At 40.1% G+C, this 24916-nt stretch overlaps 1 protein-coding gene across 1 annotated transcript in view; it reads left to right on the top strand.

Annotated features, from left to right (window-relative positions):
• Positions 1-2831: 2831 nt before the first annotated feature.
• Positions 2832-24916, top strand: part of PLCL1 (phospholipase C like 1 (inactive)) — a 202119-nt gene continuing 180034 nt past the window's right edge. Inside the window, exon 1 of the mRNA XM_086751488.1 lies at positions 2832-3294. Coding sequence (XP_086607614.1) covers positions 3031-3294 — 264 coding nt within the window. The 5' untranslated portion in view covers positions 2832-3030. The remainder of the gene's footprint in view (positions 3295-24916) is intronic.

Raw genomic sequence — 24916 nt, 5'->3', positions numbered from 1 at the left:
ATTTTTTTTATCTATCACCTTGCCTTTCTTAGCTTGAGTTAATTTATTGACTGTTCTTGAAAGTCTGTCCCTACCTTTTCTCAAGAAATTGTAGACAACACTACAGTGTCATAGTATAGTGAGCTGCATCAGATCATCTTAAAACTGAATATGGATACCTGTTAAACACACTTACCACTAAGCAATCTTGATTTTTTTTTTTGTTTTACTTTCGATGCAAGGACTTTTAGTGTAAAGCTTCCTTTTGTTAACTTTTTTTTTTACTAGGTAATAAATGTATCAAAACCACTTGCTCTTTTTCTTCATAGTGGTTCTTCACATTTACAAACAGAAGCAGACAGATACAGATGCCTCAGAAGCATCCAGAGATGCATAGTCAAAAATATAGCACTAAAAAAATAGTCAACTTTTTATTCTCTTCTGGAGAAAAGTTTAACTAAACTGTCTCTTAGCTATACTATACATAACTCTAAAACCTCTGCATCTTGTGGACAGAACAAGTATGATTTGTTTTCTGTTCCCTGTAGGCCTGATGTTTATGAAACTTAAAATCTGTAGGTTCCCTGTAGACCCTTTTCAGTTAAAGACTTACAAAGTTAAAGGTTGCAATTTAAGGTGAGAATTCAGTTACTTTAAACTTTTGATCTCAGAACACAAATGCATTTGACAACAAATCTCTCTCTAATTTGAAATGTGTAAGAAGTTTCATAGAAAGGATGAAGTTCTTTAACTGTCCAGCTGTGTGCAACATGCTACAGTTTCTGGTGGATGCAGCAGATACAGTTATAAGAGTACTTTGCAGTTCTCAAATAATTAAACTGGTGATTAAACTTCATATGATTTTACTAAATATATGAAAAAGCTGCAGCATATTTCTACTGAAAGTAACAAGTCCCCCTAATAACATACTGCATGGTAATTACCTCTTCCACTGTCTTTAAATCAGTCTTTTTAGGTCAGTCTGTGTGACAGTATGTAGATATATAGCCATAAGCTTTTATTAGTTCTTTTTTTTTTTTTTCTCTTTGTTGCAATGACTCTGTATCATGTTCTCTCTATTGTACAGTGCAGGCTGGGGTTGAGTCCTCCACTCCCCTTACCAGACTTTTCTCTCCAGTATTTAAGATAAATGTTTCTTCAAAGTGAATATTTTGTATCTTCTTTTAGGGTTACTTATTTCGTAGCCTTTCTCACTAAAAAAAAAAAAAAAAAAAAAAAAAAAAAGAAAAGAAAAGGAAAAACCACAAACAAACCCCAACTGTTGTACACATGTATTATGACATATTTTTTACATCAAATTTAGATGGAAGCTCATGAAAGAAGTTCAGGGTATGTGGAGCTATCCCTCAATTAGCACTTTTCGTGCTGAAGATGATAAATGCCTTGGTAACCTTGACAGAAGTTCTGGGTTTTTTTATGTGTAATTGTAAATATTATACTGTGCACAAATAAATATATATATAAATTTAAGTGACAATTATGTCCTGTAGTCAGGCATTTGTTATTAGCTAATGACTGGTTGGGGTAAGCAGGTTACTTCTTACTCTTTCCTGCTTAATCACTGACTGCTGGCAGGTGCAAATTACTTTAGAAATCAGAAAGAAATGAAACTTTCCACTAAGTTATATTGCCTTTAAAGCCAGTAGCTGTAGTTTTTGAATAGTCTTACATCTCCAGTGACTCTTAGCCCTACCCTTCCTATTTTTCGTCTTTGTATATAACCTCTTGCTCACCTGTCTTGCCTGCTTTCCTCTTTCCCGCGCTTTTACCCTCGCCGCACTCCGCTGTACCGGGTCTCTGCTGAGGTCTCCACGCAGATCATCTCACTGTGACTGAACACCCCCTGCAGAACTGTGAGGGACAGCACCACCCTCGCACTAACCCTTCATGGCGAACCAGGGCTCTTGGCCTGGCTGCCGGGGGATAGATAACCTTTCCTGGATGGCTCCTCTCCTCCGCCTACACGGTCAGGCACCGCACCCGGGACCCCGCGCTACCTGCTGCCGGAGCCGCTCTGACAGCGGAGCGCGGGAACCTACCGCCGCTCTCCGCCGGCAGCGGCGGTCCCGGGCCGCCCGCGCCGCCAGGGGGCGGTGTTTGCCCCTACAACAGCGGCCGCCGCGCGGCTGTGAGGGGCGCGCGCCCCTGCCCCGCGCCGGCCGCCGCGCGCCGAGGGGAGAAGGCGGCAAAGCCGCAGCCCCGCGTGACTCGGCGTGGTCTGGGCTCGTTTTCAAGCGGCGGAGGGTCCCAACGCGAGTCTTGTCTCTCCCGTCTTTTGCCAGAGCCGCCCCCGTTACACTTCGCAGTGCTCTGCCGGCCCGACCTCAGCCACCGCGGCCTGACCTGGCAGCGCCCGGCCGCGCTTTTAACGTGAGTGCCTCCGCACCGACGCGGGCTGCGGGACTTGGGGGGGAAGTTAACCTCAGCCTCCTTCCCTCACACGCTGCTTTCCCTCTGACGTGGGCGCAGCCCAAACTCTCCTAAAATATAAAATACGCGCGGGGAAGCATTCGAGCAACTGTCCCGGCACGCACGCTCCCCACGAACCGAAGAGACGAAACAGGCCGGCTCATTCCGCGCCCCTCTGCTCAATGCTGCGATGGGGTTTTATAGCTCCCCCGCAGCCCTACCTGCCGCCGCGCGCAGCCCACAACGCCCATCCAGGCGTCCCGCGGACACGCCCCTCAACAAGTCTATTGGCCGCCGCCGCAGCCCTGGAGGTGCCACCGCAGCGCTGAGTGGTCCGGTGCCCCGTCCGTCAACGCCGCCTGTCAAAACGCGCCCGGCTCCTGTCACAACAGAGCGGTGCCGCGGCGGCGCTTTCTGCCGTTCCTCCGGCACCGCGGGGGCTGCCGAGCCCCCGCGCGGACACTCTCAGCTGCGGGGCTTGGGCATGGCTCCTCCGGGGAAACTTGGCGCTGCCGCCGCCGTGCCGTGAGAGGAGCGCCGCGGGGCGCCGTCTATTCGGTGTGGGGGTACGCGCGTGTGTGTGTCAGCGCCCCGGAGAAGTGGGCACCGCTCGGCGGGGCGATGGCAGAGGCTGCCGGCAGCAGGGAGCAGCCGGCGGCGGGCCGTGCCCCTCCCGACGGCGCTCACCGTGCCGAAGAGGAGCCCGAGCCGCCTTCGCTGGACGCCGCGGGCAGGAGGCGGGAGCGCCGCAGCGGCGTCTCGGCCGTCGGTACCGCCGAGCGCTTCCCCGGTGGCGGCAGCCTGGGGCCGGCGGCAGCCCCCGACCCCGACGCCTGCCTGCTGGAGGCGGCCAAGGCCACGCCGCGGAGAAGCAGCATCATCAAGGTAAGGGCGGGAACGTCTCCGCCGGTCCCGCCGCCGCTGGGTCGTCGGGGCTGAAGCCGCCCGCCGTGGGAAGGCGCGTCCCGGGGTCGGGGCGGCTGTGGGGGCCGGGGGCCGGAGGGATGCCCGGCCGGCCGAGGAGGAGCGGAGCGGGCTGTGGGGCTGCTCCTGCCGCCGCTGAGTGGGGCAGGGGTCGCCCCCGCACTCGCGTGGGCCCCGTGGGTTTCTCAGCGGGCAGCTCCTCATGGGGCTACAAAGTTTCTGTGTAGCAGCTCGTGTCTGTTCTTATTTTGTATTTATGAAGCATCTGGAGGCAGAATAAATAGCTGCTACGGCGATGGTTTTCTTGGCTCTGGAGTAGCCAGCTATGCCGTGTCATAAATCCACAGCACGCGTGTTTGGAGACTTGAGCGTAGTACCGACTGCTGGGGAACGGCACCGCGCGTGTAACACCCGTTAGGTGACATTAACGGGTCGAGCGTGATCCTAACACTCTCCGTCTTTCCTATAATCCGGCAAGGAAAATGGCCTTATGGTTTTGTTTATCTGTGTGGGCTTTTTTTTTTTTTCCCAGTTTAAGAATAAACTCTGTGGTTTCGAATTAAGTGGTATCTCCTTGCAAGTGCGTAGGCTCATCGCTAGTTTCTGGGGAGACGATGAATGAAGTCTCCTGGGCAAACTTCATTTCGCATGTGGTCACACGTGATCCTCCTGTAGCGATTTGCACTTGGAAGGCACCGGGAGAGCAGTGGAAAGTGAGACTTCGCTTCTGCACACGTGTGAAGGCACTGGGCAGAGCTGTAGCTTAAGGCAGGAGGCAAAGAACATGCTTAATTCTTACAGCTTGGTATATTCATTCAAAGGAGGAATGGATAAACAAAATATTTGCTTTTTGCATTTTAAAACTTTGGCATTCAGAGGAGACGAGGTAGTTACATGCAAAATAGCCTTTAGGATCCTTTGAATGTTTCACCTTGAAATATTAACCCATTAAGTTCAACGAAGCATTGAAGTGTGGTTTTACTCTTCTGAAGGCATCCACTGAATGTGATGGGAATGTTTCCAATCTGAAGTTACATAAATGCTTTACTAAATCAGGACCAACGTTCTGTAAGCGTTCTGGTATGGAAATTGTACCTTCTCTTGGAATTGTGTGAAGGTTTCAAAAATACGCAATTTTGGATTTAAATTAAAGAACATATCATTGTTTTTACAGACTATACCAGTGCTATGTGGTAGATATGTTTTAATGTCACAAATGGTAGGTAAGTTTTAATGACTGGGTTGCATTTTCACTTCAGGCTGATATTTAGCAATACTACTGAGAGTGATAATGATCAATGTTCCAACTGGAGGAAATTTCTTGAGATACCTCCTGGGATGGTGTTTATCAGCAAACAGATTTCTGGTAGAGATACAAAGTATTAATCTTGTTATATAAGGAACTGGTAAGGCCTTATCTGAAATACTAGGTAAACTCGGTTTCCTATGCTTAGGAATGGTGCATTCAAACTGGAGCAGGCACAAAGAAGGATAACTAGGATGGGCTGGTGAGGTCAATGGATTGAGTTTGGTATGAGGGAAAACTTGATTTCTAGGATAACATTGCCTTTAGAACAAAGGATGCCTGTGCATAGATCCAGTCTGGAAACTAGAAAATTATTCCAATCACTGTAAGGGTGTGGAATGGTTTTACTATAGAAATCGAATGAAAAAATACCATTATTCATCTTAAATTTAGTTGCTAAGCTGATTAAGTAAATTAGATAATATGGTTCTGTCTGATAGCAGGTATCTGAACTTGAGAAATTGCAGGCTGTGCATCTCTAAGGTATACTGTTGGGACCTCATACAGAGCATTACGTTTATTTTCCCACCAGGTTGTCTCAGTGGTGTATAAAAGTGGTTTGAATCACAGTTTTTCTTTGGCATTATACTAGTGAATGGGAAATACTTTTAACTTGGGATAGGAATTCAATAATTTATTTGTCTGCATACTTCAAGAATTTCTGATGTCCTAGCAAATGTTCCTCAGGTGTTGAATGCAAAGTTTAGATGGAATTAAGATAGAAAACTGCAACTGATTTTACCTTTTCTGTTTTTTTCAGGACTTTACCATGTAGTTCTGCTTAAGCATTGTATGTTTTGCAGGGGAATGATTTTTACCATTTTTTATTATATTTATTTTCCTCTAAGAAGCCTATATGTTCATATAAATCCATAGTTGGAATAGTATTCCATAGCTTTCTTTAAGCTGATCTTACCAGTTTAAAAAGGGGGTTTAAGAAAGCAAAGGAAGTTGTACAGTCAGAGCAAACTCTTATTCTGCACGAGTTGAACACTCTTGCCTGGAGTACATTTCTCTCCCAGTTCTTAGAAGTGTACTTTAAACATGAGTGACCTCACTGAATTAAGCAAAAAGTTTGAATTCTATAGATTTAGACGATCAAAGTATACTTTTAACAGCATTTTTCCACCTGTCTTTTAGAACTCTGCAGATTTCAGGGTTAGCATCTGAGAGCACAATTCCAGTGGAAGCCAGACTTGCTTACATTGGAGTGTTTTGGCATCCACAGTGTAACTGTGAAGTGTAAAGGACTGAACAGGGACTTTCTTAAAAAACCTTTCCTGCAGCAAATTACATTTGGCATATACTGCAAGTAAAATATGAACTAATCTTCAGTGCATTCATGTGCACTATATTTGGCCTCAGAAACAAGATAACTCGTTTATATAAAAAGAACAAAATGTAGCTGGAATATTTTTATTTCCATTTTGCTTTTCTAATGTTCACAGCTTTGTAGAGTGAGGTAAATTTGAAATAGCATTAATGAGAAATAGTTGTAGCTGCTTTTGTGCTTTAGAAAATTTCCCTAATACGTGTGCATTAGTTGTTGGTTTTCCTGTGGGCTTGGTGGATGGTTTTTGGGTTTGGTTTTTTTGTTTTTTTTTTTTCAGTGCAGGGAAGAGGTAAATGGTCTTACTACAGAACTGGAGCAAGAAAGGGTTTTTGCTGTGAGGAACCTGAAGTCAACAGAGTATAATGGCTGGGAGACAAAATTAGAGGAGGGGCAAGAGAGCACAGAACTTGACCCATTTTCAAAGAAGCCTAAAGATGGATCATGCATTGGCTAAATTATTTGCCAAGTGTTTCCTTTATTTTATTTTTTTTTAATGAATAATCCAGGGCCAATTGTTTGCAAATAAAATGCTAATTGCAACCACTTTTAGGTCAGGAGCATCGAAGGTCAGGAAGACAATGCTCGAAGAACTGGATTTCTTCTTTCTTTATATGTAATACTTTGCAAGCCTTCCTGTGTGGGGTTCTAAACAGAGTTGACTGTTGTTTTCCTTCTGGCATGTTCCTTCTGACATTGCCTCGTACAGGCATTTTAATAAACGGGTAGGAAGGCTGTGTAATTTGTTATGTAACGCCTACTGAAATATTTTGTAACTTTTAACCAAAATATTTCCCTGCCAGTTCTTATCAGGCTTCTCTCTCTGCTTTGTTTGCATGCACTACAAACTTTTGGGACCATGGGGGATTTTTTTTTTTCCTGGATCTTTGTGCGAAGATACTGTAGCAGGTAATGCAGCTCTGTATTCTGTTAGTAACAGCAGACTATGCCCACGAAGTGAACTTGAAGTAGGAACTGCAGAGTCAGACTTGAACTTCAGTCACGGTAGAACTATGAGACCTTTCACTGAAGTTCTTCCAAAGACTATTTGCTTCTGTTTCATGCACAGATTTTTTTCTTTAAAAGCCAGTTGAGTTGTCCTTGTTTGTTATATACTACAAGTCTAAGAGCTGCAAGGATTAGGGATTTGCAATTGAATTCATCAGCGGAAGTGTATCAAGATAGCCAGCTGTCTTGTTTCAAGAAGCTGTATTTATCCCAGTGACATTTTTAGCTTTTAGAACCCCCCCCCCAAACCTACAATAAAAAAGAATGAAGCTTTGTTTCTTTCAGCCTGTGTTCTGAAATGTGGTGACAAAATTTAAGTGTTTTAAATACATGATACATCTCTCTATGCAACATGACAATTCAAGAATTTTTTTTTCAGAAGACAGTGAAGTTTTTCAGGACTGTAATGATTCTGCAGTAACTCTTACTTAGCTTTTTGCTTTGTAAGCTTACATTTGGATACTTGCTCCTTAATAACCTAAAACTATGACTATGTAAGATTCATTAAAGCTGATTAATTAGTTGATAGCCCAATGGTGATTTTACCACAACTGTATTATTTGGGTTATTCATAACTATCCTAGAAAAAGAGGAAAATATTTAGGTAGAGAATACATTAATGAATGCAGTAGAGCCTGAAAAGGTATAGAGAAAGGCATGAGTGCCATGCCTAGCCATAGAAATATTGCCGCAAAATGAGAAATTAATCTTGATCTGGAAAAAGGTACCTGGCAGGTGTATTTTAGATGTATATAAGTTCCCAAATATTGTGGAGAGAGAAACAGGGAATTGATATTCATTGTCTTCCACAGATTGTGGAGGAGGGGAAACCCAGTGATAATTATATAGCAGCATGTTTAAAATAAATGAAAGTATTTTCTGATGCAGCATGTGATTAAATCATGCACTTTACAGCCACGGAAAGCTGTGACAGTCAGAAATGTAAATGGGTTCAAGCAGGTTCAAAATGACAAATTGATGGAGGAGAGCTTCACAGTGCCCCAAAAGCATCTGGCTTACAAAGCCCCTAACTTGCAGGCGGTTGAACACTGGGAAGCTATAGCAGAGGATTGATGACTTTGTACTTTCCTGCTTCTTATCTGTCTCCCCATGCCTGTACTCCTGTATCTGGGACACCAGCCTAGATTGACCTTTATCTAACCCAGTATCTGCTTGTTGAGAGAAACTTAAATATACTGTTAAGGACACAGAAGACTGTTTTTCATTATTGCTAGTGTAAAAAATTCTTAGATATGAAAATTATCTTGTCTGTTAATTAGTTATTTAGAATTAATTATATATATATATATATTTGCCAGCTTTAGAGAGAGAAGCATCTTGGAGATACTTTTTTTTGATTGCTGTGGCACAGCTGTTTGTAGTCTTCACAGTATTTTCATAACACTGCACCTGTATTCCATACACCACTGTTTTTTCATAAGCACCTACTTAAGATGGGTTTAAACAGAACCTGTACTGGTTGTAGACCAGCTTTTGTCAAATGAATTATATCTAGTAGTTAGTATCACTCAAGATGGATAGGTTTCCTATGAAACTGTTGCATTTGTCGCTAAGATACTGTCTGATGGAGGGCAGTAGGAATTTCAGACCAGGGTTTAACCCCCACCTCTTCCCTGAAAACAAAGCAACATTGGTAGGTCCAGTATGATTGTGCCTAAGATGACAACACTGTAGTGAGAAGGATTTAGGTCTTGTGGAATTTTTTTGTGTCAAGCTATCAATAATAATTACCTGTAGCAATGGAGACCACAATCCACTGAAGACTTAAGTGTCTAAAATGGGATTCAGGTGCAGATTTAGGCATGTGGGTCCCATGAAGCTGTCCTGAGAGGTTACCTAGCTACTTATACCTTTCAGGGATCTAAGTTTTGCCAGAAAATTTTCTTACAGAGATTTTTCTCTTGTGCAGGCCCAAAGTCACTTACGCTTGCTCCTGAGCATCTTAGTATGTACCTTGTACCCAAGTCAATCCATCAATAATAGGTGAAGGTTTCTTCCCATTCAATTTCTTGGAATTTTTCATGTTTAATTTAGACTTCTGGTTTCTGATTATTTGATTTGCTACAAAATACAACAATTCTGATTTCCAGCCAGCTCTCCACTCAAGTAAAAAGTTATTTAAGGTAACTTCTGCTTGAGGAGAACTTGAGGCCTGGCTGAAAGTCTGTGAAAAATCACTAGGAGCCTTTACACTGGCTTGTGTAAACTTTAGTTAGTGCTTTCAAGAAAAACGAAACCCCAACAACTTACATCCAGGACAAACTGCTCCTATTAAAGTTTATTCCAAATTTTTCTGTTATGCTGACTGCTAAATCTGGAGTAGTTTTCTTGTCAATTGGCTCCATATAGCACATAATGTAACACAGGCCTAGTGATCTCATTAAACACGTGAGTGAAGGATACTAGGCACTGTGTTTGTAGTATCTTTCCATACAGGATCATAAGAGTTAAGATTATTTGCATATCTTCCACTGAAATTACCTAAAGGTGACCTTCTTCAAACAGGTGGAACAATATCCTTTCTGTAGGATACCAGCAAGTCCAGTGATCTGCAAATACAAGTTCTGGCAGGTCTTTTCAGGAAGTTGCTTGATAGGTTTTCTAGGTAAGAGGCAGGAGCTGTTATGGTCCTGAATAAGAGATGAAGTTGCTGATACTGCTTGATTTGTTTTTAGTCTGCTATGCGCACAAAGCCTATTGTGCGGAAGTACATAGATAACGATTGAAAATAAAGTTCTGTTGGAGCAACGGCACTGGTGGGTAGAGCAGCGGCAGAGAAATGCTTTCTACTCTTTTCCAAATGTGTTAAGCAGCTGTTAATAAAGCTAAGTTTTCATATCTGTGCAGAGATGCAAATCGTGCTTCTTATGATAATATTTTATTCATTTTGTAGTTCCACTGAGATCAACTCCATCTGTAACAAAAATGTTTTGTTTGAGTTAATGGTATATATTTTTGTGTCCTTCCCCACAGTAGATGTGCAAATGCAGGCAGTTACTGTAGAACCAATATGGCATCCTCTGGTGAAACATTTAGCTGATCATGCTCATAAACATAATGAGCATACTTTTTTGTTTCCAGGATGCATGTGGTAGGTGTAATTTTTTGTAATACCTTGGCAATTTTTCTAAGAAATGAGGAATGATGATTAAGGTAACTTTTTAATCAAGTCTGAGTAGTTCCTAAACTGTCATGTGTGTCAAAACCTCCGAGTCATGTTGGCAAAAAAGAAAAAATAAGCTAGAATACATGCATACTAAAAGGTTAAGTTCTGCAGAAGGCTAAATACCTTTACCAAAGACTAACAAGTTCTGCAGAGTGATATCTTTGTATGTATTGATGTAGAAGTGTATTTACAGTCAAAGCCTTGGTCTTAAATCTTTCTGTATCATAAACAATTTTGGTTTTGAAGCCTAATTATCTACAGTACTGTCTTCTGGTGGAATTTTTTTTTGCCAGAAATTTGCAGTTTAGTGATTATTGAGCCACTTCCTGAAATGTGTTTAAATTACTGAGATTATTGCAATGACTTATTTAGTTATGGTTGATTGTTGACATGTGTATTTATTAAGTTGAAAGTCTCTGACCATTGAGATTGTGTACAGGCCCTAAATTAAATTATTAACTGGAATCAAACTGAGATAAAATATTGCCATTCCAGAGCCACTTATGTAAACAAAATGCGTCAAATAATGTTATTGTGACATGGCTATTTAAAGGCGCATCAGAGTCTAAAAGGTGACTGACACGAAAGTATTACTACTTCACTACTGTACTGAGAGGATTTAAAAAAATATTCTAAATATTCTAGCTGTAAATGTATAGCATGGGGGTTTGATTCTCCTCCTGAGTTGCATGCTCAGGGGAGCACTGATACTCACACTGTGTCTTGGATAATCCTAGCAAAAGGAGCTACAGAAAACATTGATTGTATTCATACTGCTTATCCCCTAGTGGTTCTCCATCCTGCTAGATCTCATCCCTCCTGGTTGACCTATGTCATGCTGCTTTGCTACATCTTCAAGGGGCAAAAGGAGCACGTCGTTGCTGCCCAGCACCTTGTTCAGAGATTAATACAAAGTGGAAATGAGTTTGAGTACTATAAAGTTGTCGTGTATGGATTTGCATGGGTGTGAATGACTACAGAAGAAGCAGGGTGGTGGATAATTATGACTCCAAAAGCATCATTCTTTTCGGAAAGTTTGTTTTGGCAACTTGGATACAACTTCTGAATGGGCAATAAGAATCTCTGTTTGGTGTCTACTCAGTGTGAAGCTGGCTACTTAATTACACACCTTTCAAATAAGTCTAGAATCAGATAAAGTACAGTGCTCATGGTTTATTATTTTATGGACCCAAAGTCTTTCAAGCTATGTTGAGCAATGATCCTCCCAGTGTAATTTGTATCTAATTACCTGTATTTATTATAGGCAGGCATAGCATGCTTTTAATTCCTTAGGCTGTTTTGACGGTTTGCTGATCTGTTTTGATTGTAAGCTAGAAAAAGTTTTATTTAGCTCTTTCAGATAGTTTGAGGGGAAAACACAACAAAAAAGGAATTGCTTCTATAAAATGTGGGGTGTATTCATGGTCTGAGGGGCCTGCTGCTTATGCAAACATAGCTATATCCACTTTGCTTTTGTGTATGCTGGTGGACCTTTCTCTGCGTTTTGTGTTGATGCATCTTCTAGAAAGTGTATCGGCTTAAACAACCAAACAAAGCAAACCTGACCAAAACCAAAAGAGCAACCAACCAAGCAAAAACTTCTGCCAGGAGTATAGATGAAAAAGACGCATGAATTTACAAAGTTCTGTAACATCAGCTTCTGCTACAAAGTAAATGTAAAAATACATTTTGGGGAGTATGTGTGCTGTAGTGACCACGTGAGAATGCTACTCAGTGGTTGAATCTTATCCTCTTCATTCCTCTCTCCTAAGTGAAGCTCACCACCCATTCTGGAGCAACTCCAAAGCCATTTGGGCATCTCCTATTAAGCTTTCCACACCCCCATCGTGTTTAGGCAAGTTTTACCATTGTAAATTAATATCACAGTGGTTTTTTAATTTTGTTTTTGTTGTCAGTATAATTTTTTTTTGAGAGAAGAGATATTCTTGGTGGATTCTGTCTGTTCTAGCCTACTGTTGCTATTTGCTTAGAAGAATAAAAAGCATCATGTTTTATTTAACATTAGATTTTCTCTTAAATCAGTGTAGGCAACTCTCATTGAAAATGTAGATGAGTTCTGAGTTCTTGCATTGAATTTTTTTATAAGCTGTACTTTTGTTTGGAAGAGTCATGCAATTTGATTTTCTTTGTTCTTTTAATTTAATTTTATATCAATTTTCATTAATATCTGATTAGAAGTTGCATTTTGCTCAGCTCAAGTAACTGCTGATCTCTTCAAGCCACAGCTATCAGAAGAGAGCACTATGAATGAATTACGGTAAGATCTCTTTTCTTTTTCCAAATGAGATTATGTAGGAGCTTATTAAATTAACAAATGTAATAGTTTAATAAAAGAATTATATTCCATTGGAGTATGACACACCTCCAGGCTACCTGATACAAATACTGTAATAAAAAATTCTCTGAGCACTGGCTAAAAAATGGACATTGGAATTCATTTAACGTATGATAAAAGACTTTATGCAAACATTTGGTGTTCTGCAGTAGATGGAGCCCAGTTCCAGAGACTGCTGGGAAGCTGTGTAGCCTTCAGTGGGAATGCTGTGTGTGAGGTCTGCCAGGGCTGGCCTCGCTCTGCGGGTACCAGCTGGGTCTTGGCGCTGGGGTAAATACAGATTTGTCCTGGGAAATAGGTGTGGATGCGTCCTGAAGGAAGTCTCGTCTCCTAGTGTTATGTAAAATCGGTTGTACTTGCGTATGGTTTGAAAATGCAAGTCATAGTATATATAGCTTGTGAATTTCTTTCTCAGAGTGTTATGATTCACAGCGGAAGTTGCTCTCTAAAGCAATGCAGATTTTGAATATAAACATAGTTTCTGCTGTCTCTGAAATCAGTGGCAATTTCCCATTGTAATCAATGGAGGAAGAATTGGGCTGAACACAAATACCCAGTCACTAAACCCAGTTATTTTACTTTTTTTTTTCCCAGGCTCTTAAAGACTTAAAATGTTATTAATTTTGTTATGCTGATTCAGCTTCTAGCTAGATGCGGTTTGTTTGGCAAAACTGTATTGCTTTTAAACCTGAACAACATTACTACTGAGAATAGATTTTAGGGGATTGTTTCCAGATAGCAGTTGCTCTTATTAGAAACATTAAAAAAAAAAAAAAAAAGAGAGAGTTGCTATTAGAGCTGAGGAAAAAAGATAGAGCTGACTTAATAAACAAATGCACTTACTGTGAGTTATTTGCTCGGCAGTGCTGCTGCAGGGTCTGTGTGCTGAATGCATATTAACAATTCTGCTCATATTCAATACTTTTTTTTTTTTGCTACATCTTTATGGATGAGAGGGAGGCACCTTCACACATAGTGGTGAGATACACGCGTCTAATGGGCAGGAATAGTGCGTACAAGTAATTCATTTCAAGGGACTAGTCCAAGTCTAAGTGAGATCAAATCAGACCCCATTCATCAACTTCAGAATATTCTCCCGGTTCTCTTGGTTGCCAAGGGGAAGTGTTCCCTGCAGCAATACTTTCCATCTTTGGATACTTGCTTTTTTTTTAAAAAAAAAAAAAACAACTATTCTATATTACCTAAATTATGTTTTATTCTCATACTGAGCATAGATTACATAAACCAGGACTGTGTTGTCTTTCTGCAGAAGAAGCTGGGTTGCAGCAGTAGAGGGGGAGGATAAGTAAATTTTTGGGGTTGGGAGAGTGAAATGCAACTGTGCTAAGCAGCGTGCTTTGCCGAGGATCAGTAGCCTTGCTGGGAGGGCAGGGGTGAAGGGAGCAGGTAAAGCTTACGTGATAGGAAAAAAGGTTCATTTAATGAAGGGGTTAATATCCTCATTTGCTTTGACTAGTGTAAAGACTGTAAGTATATTTAACTGTAACAATGTCCCATGTGCCATGAAATGCTGACCTACAACACTTGTGAGGAAATCTTGCAACTGTTGAAGAGTCCTTAAGAGGACTGGTCCTTTGCCTGAACAGCTCACCTTTCTGAGGGCTAATGCCCAGACTCACGCCTAGATGTCAGCTGATGCTGGACGGATGATGAGACAGAGAGCAACAGAGAGTGTGTTAAGCGGGAGGACTGCGGAGCAGTGCAGAAGTGAGGTGCTGGGAGGCCGCACCTTGTTGGTGTGCACCGGTGGCACTGCCTATGATGTCTGGAGAAGGGAGCAGTTTGGTTGCTTTTCAAAGAATCAGGACTTACATTCTGTGAAGTAGAAACCCTGAAACTTGGATCCTATTGCAGCACCTTGCCTTCCAAGTAGGAGAGGACCACACATTTTTCTTAGCTTTCCTAAGAAAATTGTCATATAGCTGGTGTCTGGCTTCTACATATCCATTCTCTGCAAAGAGGGAAACTGCTTATTTCCTTCAGACCAGCTTTTAACTTCTCCAAAGATACTCAGCTCTCAGCTTGAGTAAACCGAGCTATATCCTACTGCAAATGCATTTGGCATCATTTTTAGAAATGTGAGGATTTGAAAGGAACAGTGTGGGCACAGTGTTCCATTCACTGGGTGAGGAGAGGAAAGGCTGGCTTTCTAATGTAAAAAGGCTGCAGCATTTTCTGTCTTGTTTGAACAGGTGTGAGGCAAAAGACATGACCCTGCTGTGATGCACCATTTATGTGGTGCAGATGTGGTATAATCCAGAACTTTTTATTTCATTTGAAATGCCATTTACATTGTTTACCTATCTGTACATCTACTCAGGGATTGCAGAATGTCTCTAACTTGTGTTGTGGCATATTGCAGCCAGAAGCACATATTGCACAGTTCTCCAAATATCATTCAAGGAAAACACTGAAGTGTTTACATGTCTGGATATCTGTATGTTCTAAAGAACATCGTTCCACTTGCTCAGTTTATTATCTTCCCATCTATTTACCTACGTATGTATCACATATACTTTGCTTGCTAATAGAAATTCACAGAACATGTTAACTTGACTTTTTAGGCTAAACTTTGCATTATTACACAATTTTAGCAGTGGGATATGGTAATGTTGTTTCCTTTAGTGAACCGAAGAGCTAAACTTCATAGTTATTGCAAAACACAACTTCTAATCAAAAGGAAAAAAAGTCTATTTTAATTCAACATTGCAGCAGATACACATGTATAAGAAGGCAAAGTATGGTTTACATTGCCAAATAACTTGCCTATATTGCAAGTACTTTTTTTTTTTTTTTAGTTATCTCCTACACTTTTTGGCCTACTATAAATACAATGGTTTATTCAAAAGGATTTTCTAAAAATAAATTGTGTATACACAAGTCTCGATTTTAAACTGACAGTCATCAGGATTTAGCTAAAACCAAAGCTGGTGTTAGGTTGTCTATATAGAGATTTGCATTAATTCTTAATTGAAGTAAGGTTCTATGTGGACAAAGGCCAAGGGCCCTTTTCTTGGAAGATGGAGATGAAGGAGTGTCAGAACAACCAGTGGACGCAAAAGAGCAAACATCTCATCCATGGGGCAGTGGGTTTACTTGAAAACTGGTGTGCTTACCTTCAGCCTGAGCTGGCAGTTTATGCAAAAAGCTGCCCTTTGTATTGCTCTCTGAGGAAGAAGTGATGTGCAGGCTGTCCTGTGCTGCTATGGCAAGCTGCAACACAGAGCCCTTCCCCGTGCCAACAGAATTGTTTGCACACAGGTATTGCAGGCCTGAAACTTCATTTATTCTTATTTCGGCCTGTTGCATTGAAGTAGGATTTGATCCATACTGTATTTAGGTGGAAAAGTCTATTCAGGAGTCTTTGACAAAACTCGTGGTATCAGAAGTGAACGTTATCTTCATGAGTGGTGAACATTGGCAGTGATAAATGAATGGCATCTTTCAGGATAGGACCAATGAATGCCTCCTGTGGAGAAATACAGTGCAAATTTGTTTGCGTTTGTTCAGAAACTTTGTCCATTTCCAGTTATGGGTTGATATCTGAATCCATGGGCAGTGTTTGGGTATAACATTACATTACCCCTTTGGGTTTATTATGCTCCAATAAAGTAATTAATGGATAAGTGCAAATATGGAAGAAAATTATATGAAAGAGAATAATATTGTAGAAAACATGTAAACAGGCTGCGTGTTTGTATAACTTGATATCACTAGTTATTCTCAGTTAGGGATCTTGGCTGCTTAGTAATCTGTACACTAGATTTTGCTCTGTTGCAAAACTGGAAGAATTCCTCCCTCTTCCATGCTTTTGAAAATCCTATTTTTTGTTTGTTTGTCTGGGTTTCTTTTTAGTGTTTTGCCACTGCATGTATAATGCATGTTTTGGTTGCTGTATAAGAGATTTTACTATGTGAAGAAAGTATTGGGGTACCTGTCACACCCAGTTGTATTGTTCGGTTGCAGTTGCACTGCAATTATAATTTTAAATCCTTTCTAGAAAAGGCTGGAGAAGCTCATTTCACAGGCATTTAAGACCCCAGGCATCGCGGAGGTATTAAGCATCCTTCTGGAAGGACCTGAGATGGCTGGAGACATTACAGAGCTGTTAAATGAGCTTCTAATGATGTCAGATGAGCTACTAACAACCAAAGAATGCCAAGCTTTTCTCATCAATAGCAGTAAAATAAGCCAGGCAATGCACTAGGGAGAATTACTGCTCTTCTCAAGTGGTTGTTTAACTTTTAAGTTAAGATAAGCTTCATGGTGTTTCCAGTGATAATAATGATTAATGCTTCCTCTGCTGTTAACTGTTCTAGGTTTGTTGTTTTTTTTTTTTTCTTGGTAGAGTTTGTATACCTCATGAGAAGTTTATCACTATCTCTCTCAGCAGGTGATTCCAGCCATGCCTAGCTGCTTAATTAATTGACTCCTAACAAATTACTCATTATTGATTGATTGATGAATCCATTAATGATGGATTAGAGTTGGGTTTTACAGATCTGTCTGAGTGCCTTCTTCCCTGAGGACACCACTGCACTTTGTTCTGGGAGATGTGAAAAGAAGAAAACTTGAACTGCCAAATAACTGCACCTAGAAGCATTTAGAGAGTTGGAGGAGAACAGTCTAGGAAATAATTCCCTTCTTTTTCTCGCTTTAAAGTATGTTGTGCTTTGTGCAATAGTGTCTGTGCTTGTAGGGAAAGGGCTACTTGGCCAGAAGAGAAAGTAGAGCTTGTGGAGAGTTAACGGCAGGGATCTTTCTCATGTAATTTCATGTAAATATTCTGCTGGAGAAGATGCTGCTTGTATTAATTACTGTAGTGTATGTTTGGAGCCAAAAGAGATACAGGATGGTGTTAGAGTATCTATTATTACCAAGGCACAGGGAGATTCAGGATGGTATTGGAGTATCTGTTAATATACACTACAAAGGGTATTGTGGACCTACAAAATCTTTCCCTTGGACTGGGGCACAGGGAATGGGGAAATGTGTCATGAATCTAGTTCAAATTTTTTAATAATGATCCTCCTTATTTTTTTTTTCTGTTAGCAAGGATAACTTGTGTGTGAAAGCTTCATCTTGTTTAGCCATACTTTGTCCATTCTGCGAAGGCAAGGTCTGGCGTTAGAAGTCGAGGACAGAGGAGGAGGGCATCATTGCATGTCTCTGCCAACTCGGGGGAACCAGCTGGATGTGTAGAGCAGGGGAGCAGTGGAGAAACCTTGCAGTGTAACTTAATGAGGCCTTGATTAAATATTTCTAACCTTTGCCTGAGTCTGACAGCCATTTTTAAATAGCTGCTTTACCTCATTATACAACCAAATGCTTCTCTTTCCCATTTTTTCCATCTTATCTTGCCACTTAAAAATAGAACATTTTATTGCAAAACAAATGGTCATCAGTTAATGGTGAAGATCATTAATTACATTGTCAAGTTAAAAAAACATACATAAGCAACCATAGTAATGTTTTTTTTTCCCTGTATGTCGGAATTAAAACTATGCTGCTTTGAAACTATTGGGAATGTGCTCTGTGTTTTCCGAAGGGCTGCCCCTTGATTTTGATCTGTGGCCTTGCCTACGCTGGGAAATTATTGGGAAATGGAAGACAAATGGACTAAAGATGTAAAAACAACACCTAAAACTCCAGATTAAATCCCATTTAATGACTGTCAGAAAAAATAGGGCTTTTAGTTTACCGTCATTGTGATTCCCTGCTAGTGCAGGTTCAACTCTCAGTAACATATGCTTTGATTTCATGCATTTAGCCATATTTCTGTCATATTTCTGTGCTGTTCCTGAGTAGTTCAAAGTTAAGTATTGAACACGTTCTTTCACTGCTCTCAGGGTGCTGCCTGAGATCACCTTGTACCGCTGTTACCATATCAGGGTTTGCCAAAACTTGTGGGAGCCGTGGCACTAACGCTGGACTAGTAAGAGCAACAACATCATGTTCTCAACGGACCTGTTGAGTTTGTTTTTTCTTTTTTTTTTTTTTTTTTTGATTGTGCTTTTTAAAACTTGTGTTATATTTGATAAAAGTATGGAGCTGTGATTACTCTTTCTGTAGTAGGCTCTACCAGTGTCCCAAGACTTCAGAATATGGACTGAGAGTTTATGTGTGAAAACTAACTTTGGATGATGTAGGAGCTACTGTACATATTTATTTTATTCACATACTACTGTTTAAAGCGATATTATTTTTGTTGCCATAATGACATAGTGGTGAGTCTTTAGTTCAAGTGTGTAACAATAATTTCAGAGATGAAAACCCCATCGTTTTTCTCTTTGGGTAGAAGTACAAGGTGTTGGACAAAGAAGATAAAGTGCTTTATGTGCATTTAACTTTAAGATTGATGGTAAGAGAAAGACAGGCAGACACTCTCTACTTTTAACATTTACAAGGACACTGTGCAGCACAACAAAAGTTCAGGGTTTTTTTTTTTTTTTTTAATAAGCTTCTTCCCAAAAAGCAGTATGGTCACAAAACTGATTAAAAATAGAAGACCACAGAAAGAAATGAGAAGACACAGAAAAAGCAGCAAAGAGATTCTTTTATTGAATGAGAAAGGAATCTTTATGATGAAGGAGCATCACTCTCCAGAAGGATGAGACTTTGAAACCACTGCATTAGAACAGAAATGAAATTCCTTTTCTCTTCTTCATCCAGCTTTAGGGAGGTCAGATTTTTCTCTCTGTTTTTGCAAATAGTGAGGACGCAATGTCTCTTGTGCTGGGCTGCTTGGTGGCAGCCCCAGCCTGGATAGCCAGTCTCCCTGCTGGCCACGGCCGTCCAATCCGCCTGTCTGGAGGGGAAAGCATTGCTCCCTTCAGAATAGCTTTTACTGAAATTGATGGTAACACCTTTGTCACAAATATTACAAATATTGCTTGTGAGGCAAGTTGTTAGTTACTCTTATAGCAGCAGTTAGTTTTAAATCTTAGGATATTTATGTCGTTATCTTTCTGCAAATGATTCTTCCTTTTTGCGTATAAGGATGGAAATTATATATACGTTACTCTCGTAACAAAAGTAAAAGGTGGAAGAGTCTTGGATGCTGATCCTAGTTAGTATTCAGTATTCATGTTTTGCTGGACTGTTGTCCTGAAGCTATTTAGGTTTCTTATTTTTCTAGACTGATATCTTTAGCCCCAGAATTTTCCTTTTTCAGTGCAATAATGACACTTTCTCAGCTTCATAGTTCGCTACTGTTTTACTGAAGTCAGTTACTGGAAGTACCTTTTTTTTTTTTTTTTTTTTTTTTTTTTTTTTTTTTTTTTTTGGCAAAGCTGAAGCAATTTCACCTTGGGATTTGGCTGGCTTTGCTGGAATCTGTATGTTCTCGCTGGGTTGGATACCTTCCCTTTGGACTTCCCTCCCCTCCTGGAGCGGCTATATACAGCGTGGCAGTGTGACAATCCAGTCAGGTCATAAATAACTCTTGACAGAGGCCTTGCTAGAAACTTAATTTCTTGGCTTTTTGGGAATCCCTCACTCAGAGAACCAATCCTCTTCCTGTCCCATGGTTTTGATTCTGTTTCTCAAGTCTTAACTACTCAGTTTATTGCTTTTAAAGGAAGCCTTCTCCTCCCTTCTTTTACTTTTTTCTTTGTTTGTTTGTTTTTTGAGGTTTTTTTTTGTTTAAAGATTATGATACCAGTGTACAATCTCTCTCTCTCTGTGTGGAAGAGGACTTCTGCAGTTGTGCTGAAAACCACCCAAGGAAAGGATGGAACTGAGGGGAAAAGACATTTCACAGACATGCTCTTGATTGCTAGTTCCTGAAATCGAGACCCCCTGCTGCAGTGAAGGGGATCAGAACTACCCATCGTTTCATTCTTTCCTGCTCTGCCCTGTCGAGTTGTATCACAAATCAATTTATTTGTCTTCCTACATTCCCTTTGGAACTTGCCAGCATTATTAATACTTCATTATTTTGGAAAGAAGCCTCCAAACTGTGTTATATTTTATGGGTCCTACAAATTATAATTTCTGACTGTAAATAAAAATACCAGGCTCAAAATATTTTCACATTTAAATTATCCATACTTAAATGGATGAGGAAAATAACTGAAGGATGCAGGTAGTATTATGCTAATCAGTTTTATATAAAACAATAGCAAGAGCTGCAGTGATTGAACAATGTAATGAGTTATTTGAATAACATGTTTGACAAGTGATTAAAAAAAACTCAACCTCCAGTTTTTAGGAGGAGAAATAAACTTTCCTAGGAGGTTTACTTTGGATACAAATTGAAAGGGATTTCAGAATGATCACTTCTGCAGCCAAGCAAAAATATCATTCCTTAGAGGCTACTGTTACCAAAAGTCAGCAGGTTATTATTTTACTTAAAATCTGTGTAGTTCTGTTTCATTTTTTCAAATATGTCTTGTTTTATAAGGTTACAACCATGGGAATGGAAATCTGCTGTCTATGAAATAGCTATTTCTGCTGCTTTTGGAAAATATGTTGACATACATGTTTCTATAGAAAAGGTGGATTACTTTCTCAAAACTCTTGAGACTTTCTGGGTGGTGAAACCTCCTCCTCCCACAAGAGAGACCACCAAGAGAAATATACTTGGTGTTAGGCAACAAACTGCCATTATGCTGGATGTTGCATAGAATGTATTGGGTATAAATTTACATATTGCCAGAATATACACATTTTGAATTGGTAACCTGTTTTATTCTTCAAAGATTCTCTTATCTATGAGAGGATCTGATTTCCTGAAAAACCTGAATTTTAGTGGGCTGTCACATCTAAATAACATCTCATTGAAAAATAATCTCATTAAAAGGTGTAATTACAAGGTAAACGAAAAGGATTGGGAGGACTCAGAATTAGTGTAGTTCAGGTTTCAATGGGGTTTGAGTGTTGAAGTGATGCTTTCATAGAATGAACTGCTTGATGAAAGAAATAACTATCGATCATATTCTTTCTCGATCTTAAGTTTTCTTCAGATCCATTAATGATGTGATCCTACAGGCCTGTCTTTTTCCTGCCATGTATCAGCAAGATCCTTAATAATGGAAATTTAAGCGTACATGTAACTAATTGCAGGATTGTGGTTGAACATCACTATGAGCCAGGTTCTGCCTGGGCCTTATGGAGATTCAGTGCTGTGTTTTCACTTGTATCACTGCTTCCCATAGCACATAGGGGACAAGTACACAGTCTGGCTACTCTGCCTGAAGCCACTGTGACCTACAAAAAGGGGAGTGAAGTGTCACACACAATATGTGGTTCTTACTTTATTTTCTCATCTCTAGACTTGTTTGGAGCAGAACTTGACAGAAGTGTTAACTGAGGCCTGTAGAACCAAGCACTGAAATGTTTTTACTGTAACAACCTAATTCCTCCATATTCATCACCTTGCTTTGCAGGTTTATTTCAGCTCTAGATGGCCTTCAGTAGCAAGTAATCCTCTGTATGTATGCAGTAGGCCAGCATGAAGAGAAGTTTAAGCCTACATGCATTTGCGACACGTTCTTTTTTTCTACCCAAATCAAAACCTGGGACTGAAGGTTATAGTTTAGAGTGAGTAGAAATGAGAATTGAAAATTCTGCAATTTACCCTGGTTTAATTGCTTCCTGATGCTCATTCTCCTGAGTGTTTTTGCATGTAAAAGCTGTCATTTCTTTTTTTTTAAGGTGAAGAAATATCAGCTAAAACAATCTCCTCCCTAAAACACCCCCCTAAGTCAATTCCAGTAATGACATATAACTAGTAAAAATAGAAGTAGATTTCTCAGTTCTTTTTTTCCTTTGAAGAAGCAAATGGTGTAGATATGAGCTTAGAACATTTTAAAAAGTTTTAACTGATGCTTTAATTTGAGCGATGGAGCTGTAACTGTGTCCCTTCTTATGAAGATGAGTTATTCATAACTAACTTCCTATTACTAATTTTTGCCACCAGCACGTTATTTAAGGCCAAGAAATTCTCAAGTCCTAACTGCAATTTCTAGTTACACATTGACTTTTTTTTTTTTTCCCTTCTTCCCCCTGAGTCGCCATTAGAACAATTCAGATAATCAAGGGGACATATTTTCTGGAGGCTTTCATTTTGGGAACTGTATTTTCTCATTTCTAATTACCATACTTGGATTGTGTAAGGAAAAGCTGTGCAAAATACATATTGCAGAATATTCTAAGCAGGATTTTCTTGCTGACGTCCAGTTGCTAATGCTGTTTGTGACTGTCTTTTTGAACTTGCTGCCAGAGAGGCGGATGCTGCGGAGTTCGTAACTTCTGGCAGAGTCTCTGTGGCTCCACACTTGGGTGGGGAGGCTGTTGAGGGAGCTGTGTTGGTGCTCTCCCTCCCGCAGTGGGATGGTCAGCCCTGCTGAGCGTGAGGGGACGTGGCAGTGAGTTGAGGGTATTTGAGGAGCAACTTCAGGCTCTCAGGGGTAGGGATTTGCAGTTGTAAGCCAGGAAGGATGCGGAGGATGTTGTTGTGGAGCTGTGGGGATATGGGGCAAGGCATATAGGACGCTCAGTTGTGTTCATTCCTAAACTTGTTGTTGCGCACAATGACTTAAGTGACTTCCACCTCTAATTTTCAGGATGTTTATTCAAAAGTGTCATTTCTTATCTTTCTCCTGCTAATTTATTTTGCAGTGGTTTATAATGACCATCCCAATTGCCTTGATTTTCTTCTCATGCAGAGTTGCTATGGTTGGCCTTGCCACAGAGTTTATGCACTGAAATGTCCTTTTGCTCACTGTCCTTCCAGATGCTTTCTTTTATGGTAGCTATTTTCTGATGATCCAAGCCTTGTAATAGTTAAATCTGTAAATATTATTATTGCATCTTTGTTAAGCAACATACTACTGAAGAACATTTTATGACAGTGTTCCAATTCCAAATAAAGGAAGGTAACATCCTTTCCCTTTTTTCCTGGGAGCTACAGAATTTCAGATGTCAAATATACTTCCAACTGTAAAGCATTATTCTAAAGCAATGCACTGCTTTCCATTAATTTAACAGAGTGTGATGGTTTAGAACAAATACCCTCCCTTGGGTGAGTTTCCTGGCAATTCTTTTCCTGTCCAATAGAAACCATTGGGTCAAATTAAGTTTAGATGCAATTAATAGTTCTCTTACACAGTTACAATTTGGGCAAGGCATATTTTATGCTTATTATTCCATATTAAGATATTTTAAAAATCCAATTAACTGCAAACACAAAGAAAATGTTTTATTTCTCAGTTTATCTTGTAAATATCAGTGGAAACGGATTGCTTCCTTTTCTTTAGCTCTGTTTTTAGAGGGGTTGAGGAGGCCAGCTTTTCTTGTGCTGGGTGCGACCTTCCTCTAAATACTGTCTCAGTGATTCTTCCAAGGTCTAGAGAGGTCTCAGTGCTGATAGATGAATTATTATTTCCTCTTCCTGTCTTCATTTTGTCCATTTTGTTGTGAAAGTAGGAAGTAGAGATAACTGCAGGCTTGGTTACAAATGAAATCCTTGAGGCTTTTTATGGATGTTGTTTGTATTAAAATACTCTTATTTAGCAAAACTTTGGTTTTGGGCTGTTAATCCAAGAAAGATGTCTAAAAGGCTGGGCCTTCTGAGAGTGTTTTAACAAAATGTTTCTGTATTTTCATCAAGAGGAATTAGAGATTGGGTTTAAAGGATAAGTTTTCTGGCATCAGTGAAGGATAACTGCTACTGTGCTGAAGGAACCTCAGGATAACTAGCTGCGGAAGAAACTGTGGGATCCACTCATTGTAATATGCTTCTCATTGGCTTTCAGTCTCCTCATCACTCTCTCGATAACAATGCTAATAGTTTTAAAAATGTGTGAAAGAAAATAGTATAATGTAGCAAAGATCTCACTGCATTGGCAGGTGATCATAGGCCCTACTGTAGTAGCAGTGTTGAGCCTTGGAAAGAAAGCTAAGCCTGGGGCATTAAATTCCTATTATATAAGTTTCTATAAAAGTCAATTTAAAGGATAAATCTGGACTAGATAAACCTTTTTGGGAAGGCAGCTATGTTATAAAAAGAAGATGATGCAGTTCTCTCAAATGGTACTTCTCTGAAAAATCCTGGTTCCACATAGATTCAGAATTTCTCACAGCTGTGCATCAGGGATATGTGAAGGAGGAAACATTGTCATTGGGACACAGAGGTGTTAGTCTGTAAGTACAAAAATAGCTCATAAATATTTTTATTCCTACCCAAGCAATTCATGTGATGTAAACAGAAGCTTAATATGTTCTGCTACAGAGTGATACAATGTGGACTAGAGTACTTTGAGAAATGAGAGGCTTATCTCTTGGATTACTCATTCTAATCATGGCAATGGACTTCTAAAGCACCAGTTTTGTATGCATGGGTCCATTCTTTGCCCTCAGTGTCTACCAGAC

Source organism: Chlamydotis macqueenii, chromosome 6 (assembly GCF_036417535.1).
Source record: "Chlamydotis macqueenii isolate bChlMac1 chromosome 6, bChlMac1.mat, whole genome shotgun sequence".
In the NCBI taxonomy this organism is placed as follows: domain Eukaryota; kingdom Metazoa; phylum Chordata; class Aves; order Otidiformes; family Otididae; genus Chlamydotis; species Chlamydotis macqueenii.
The sequence above is the reverse complement of the archived record's forward strand: the minus strand, read 5'-3'. Positions and strand labels throughout refer to the sequence as shown.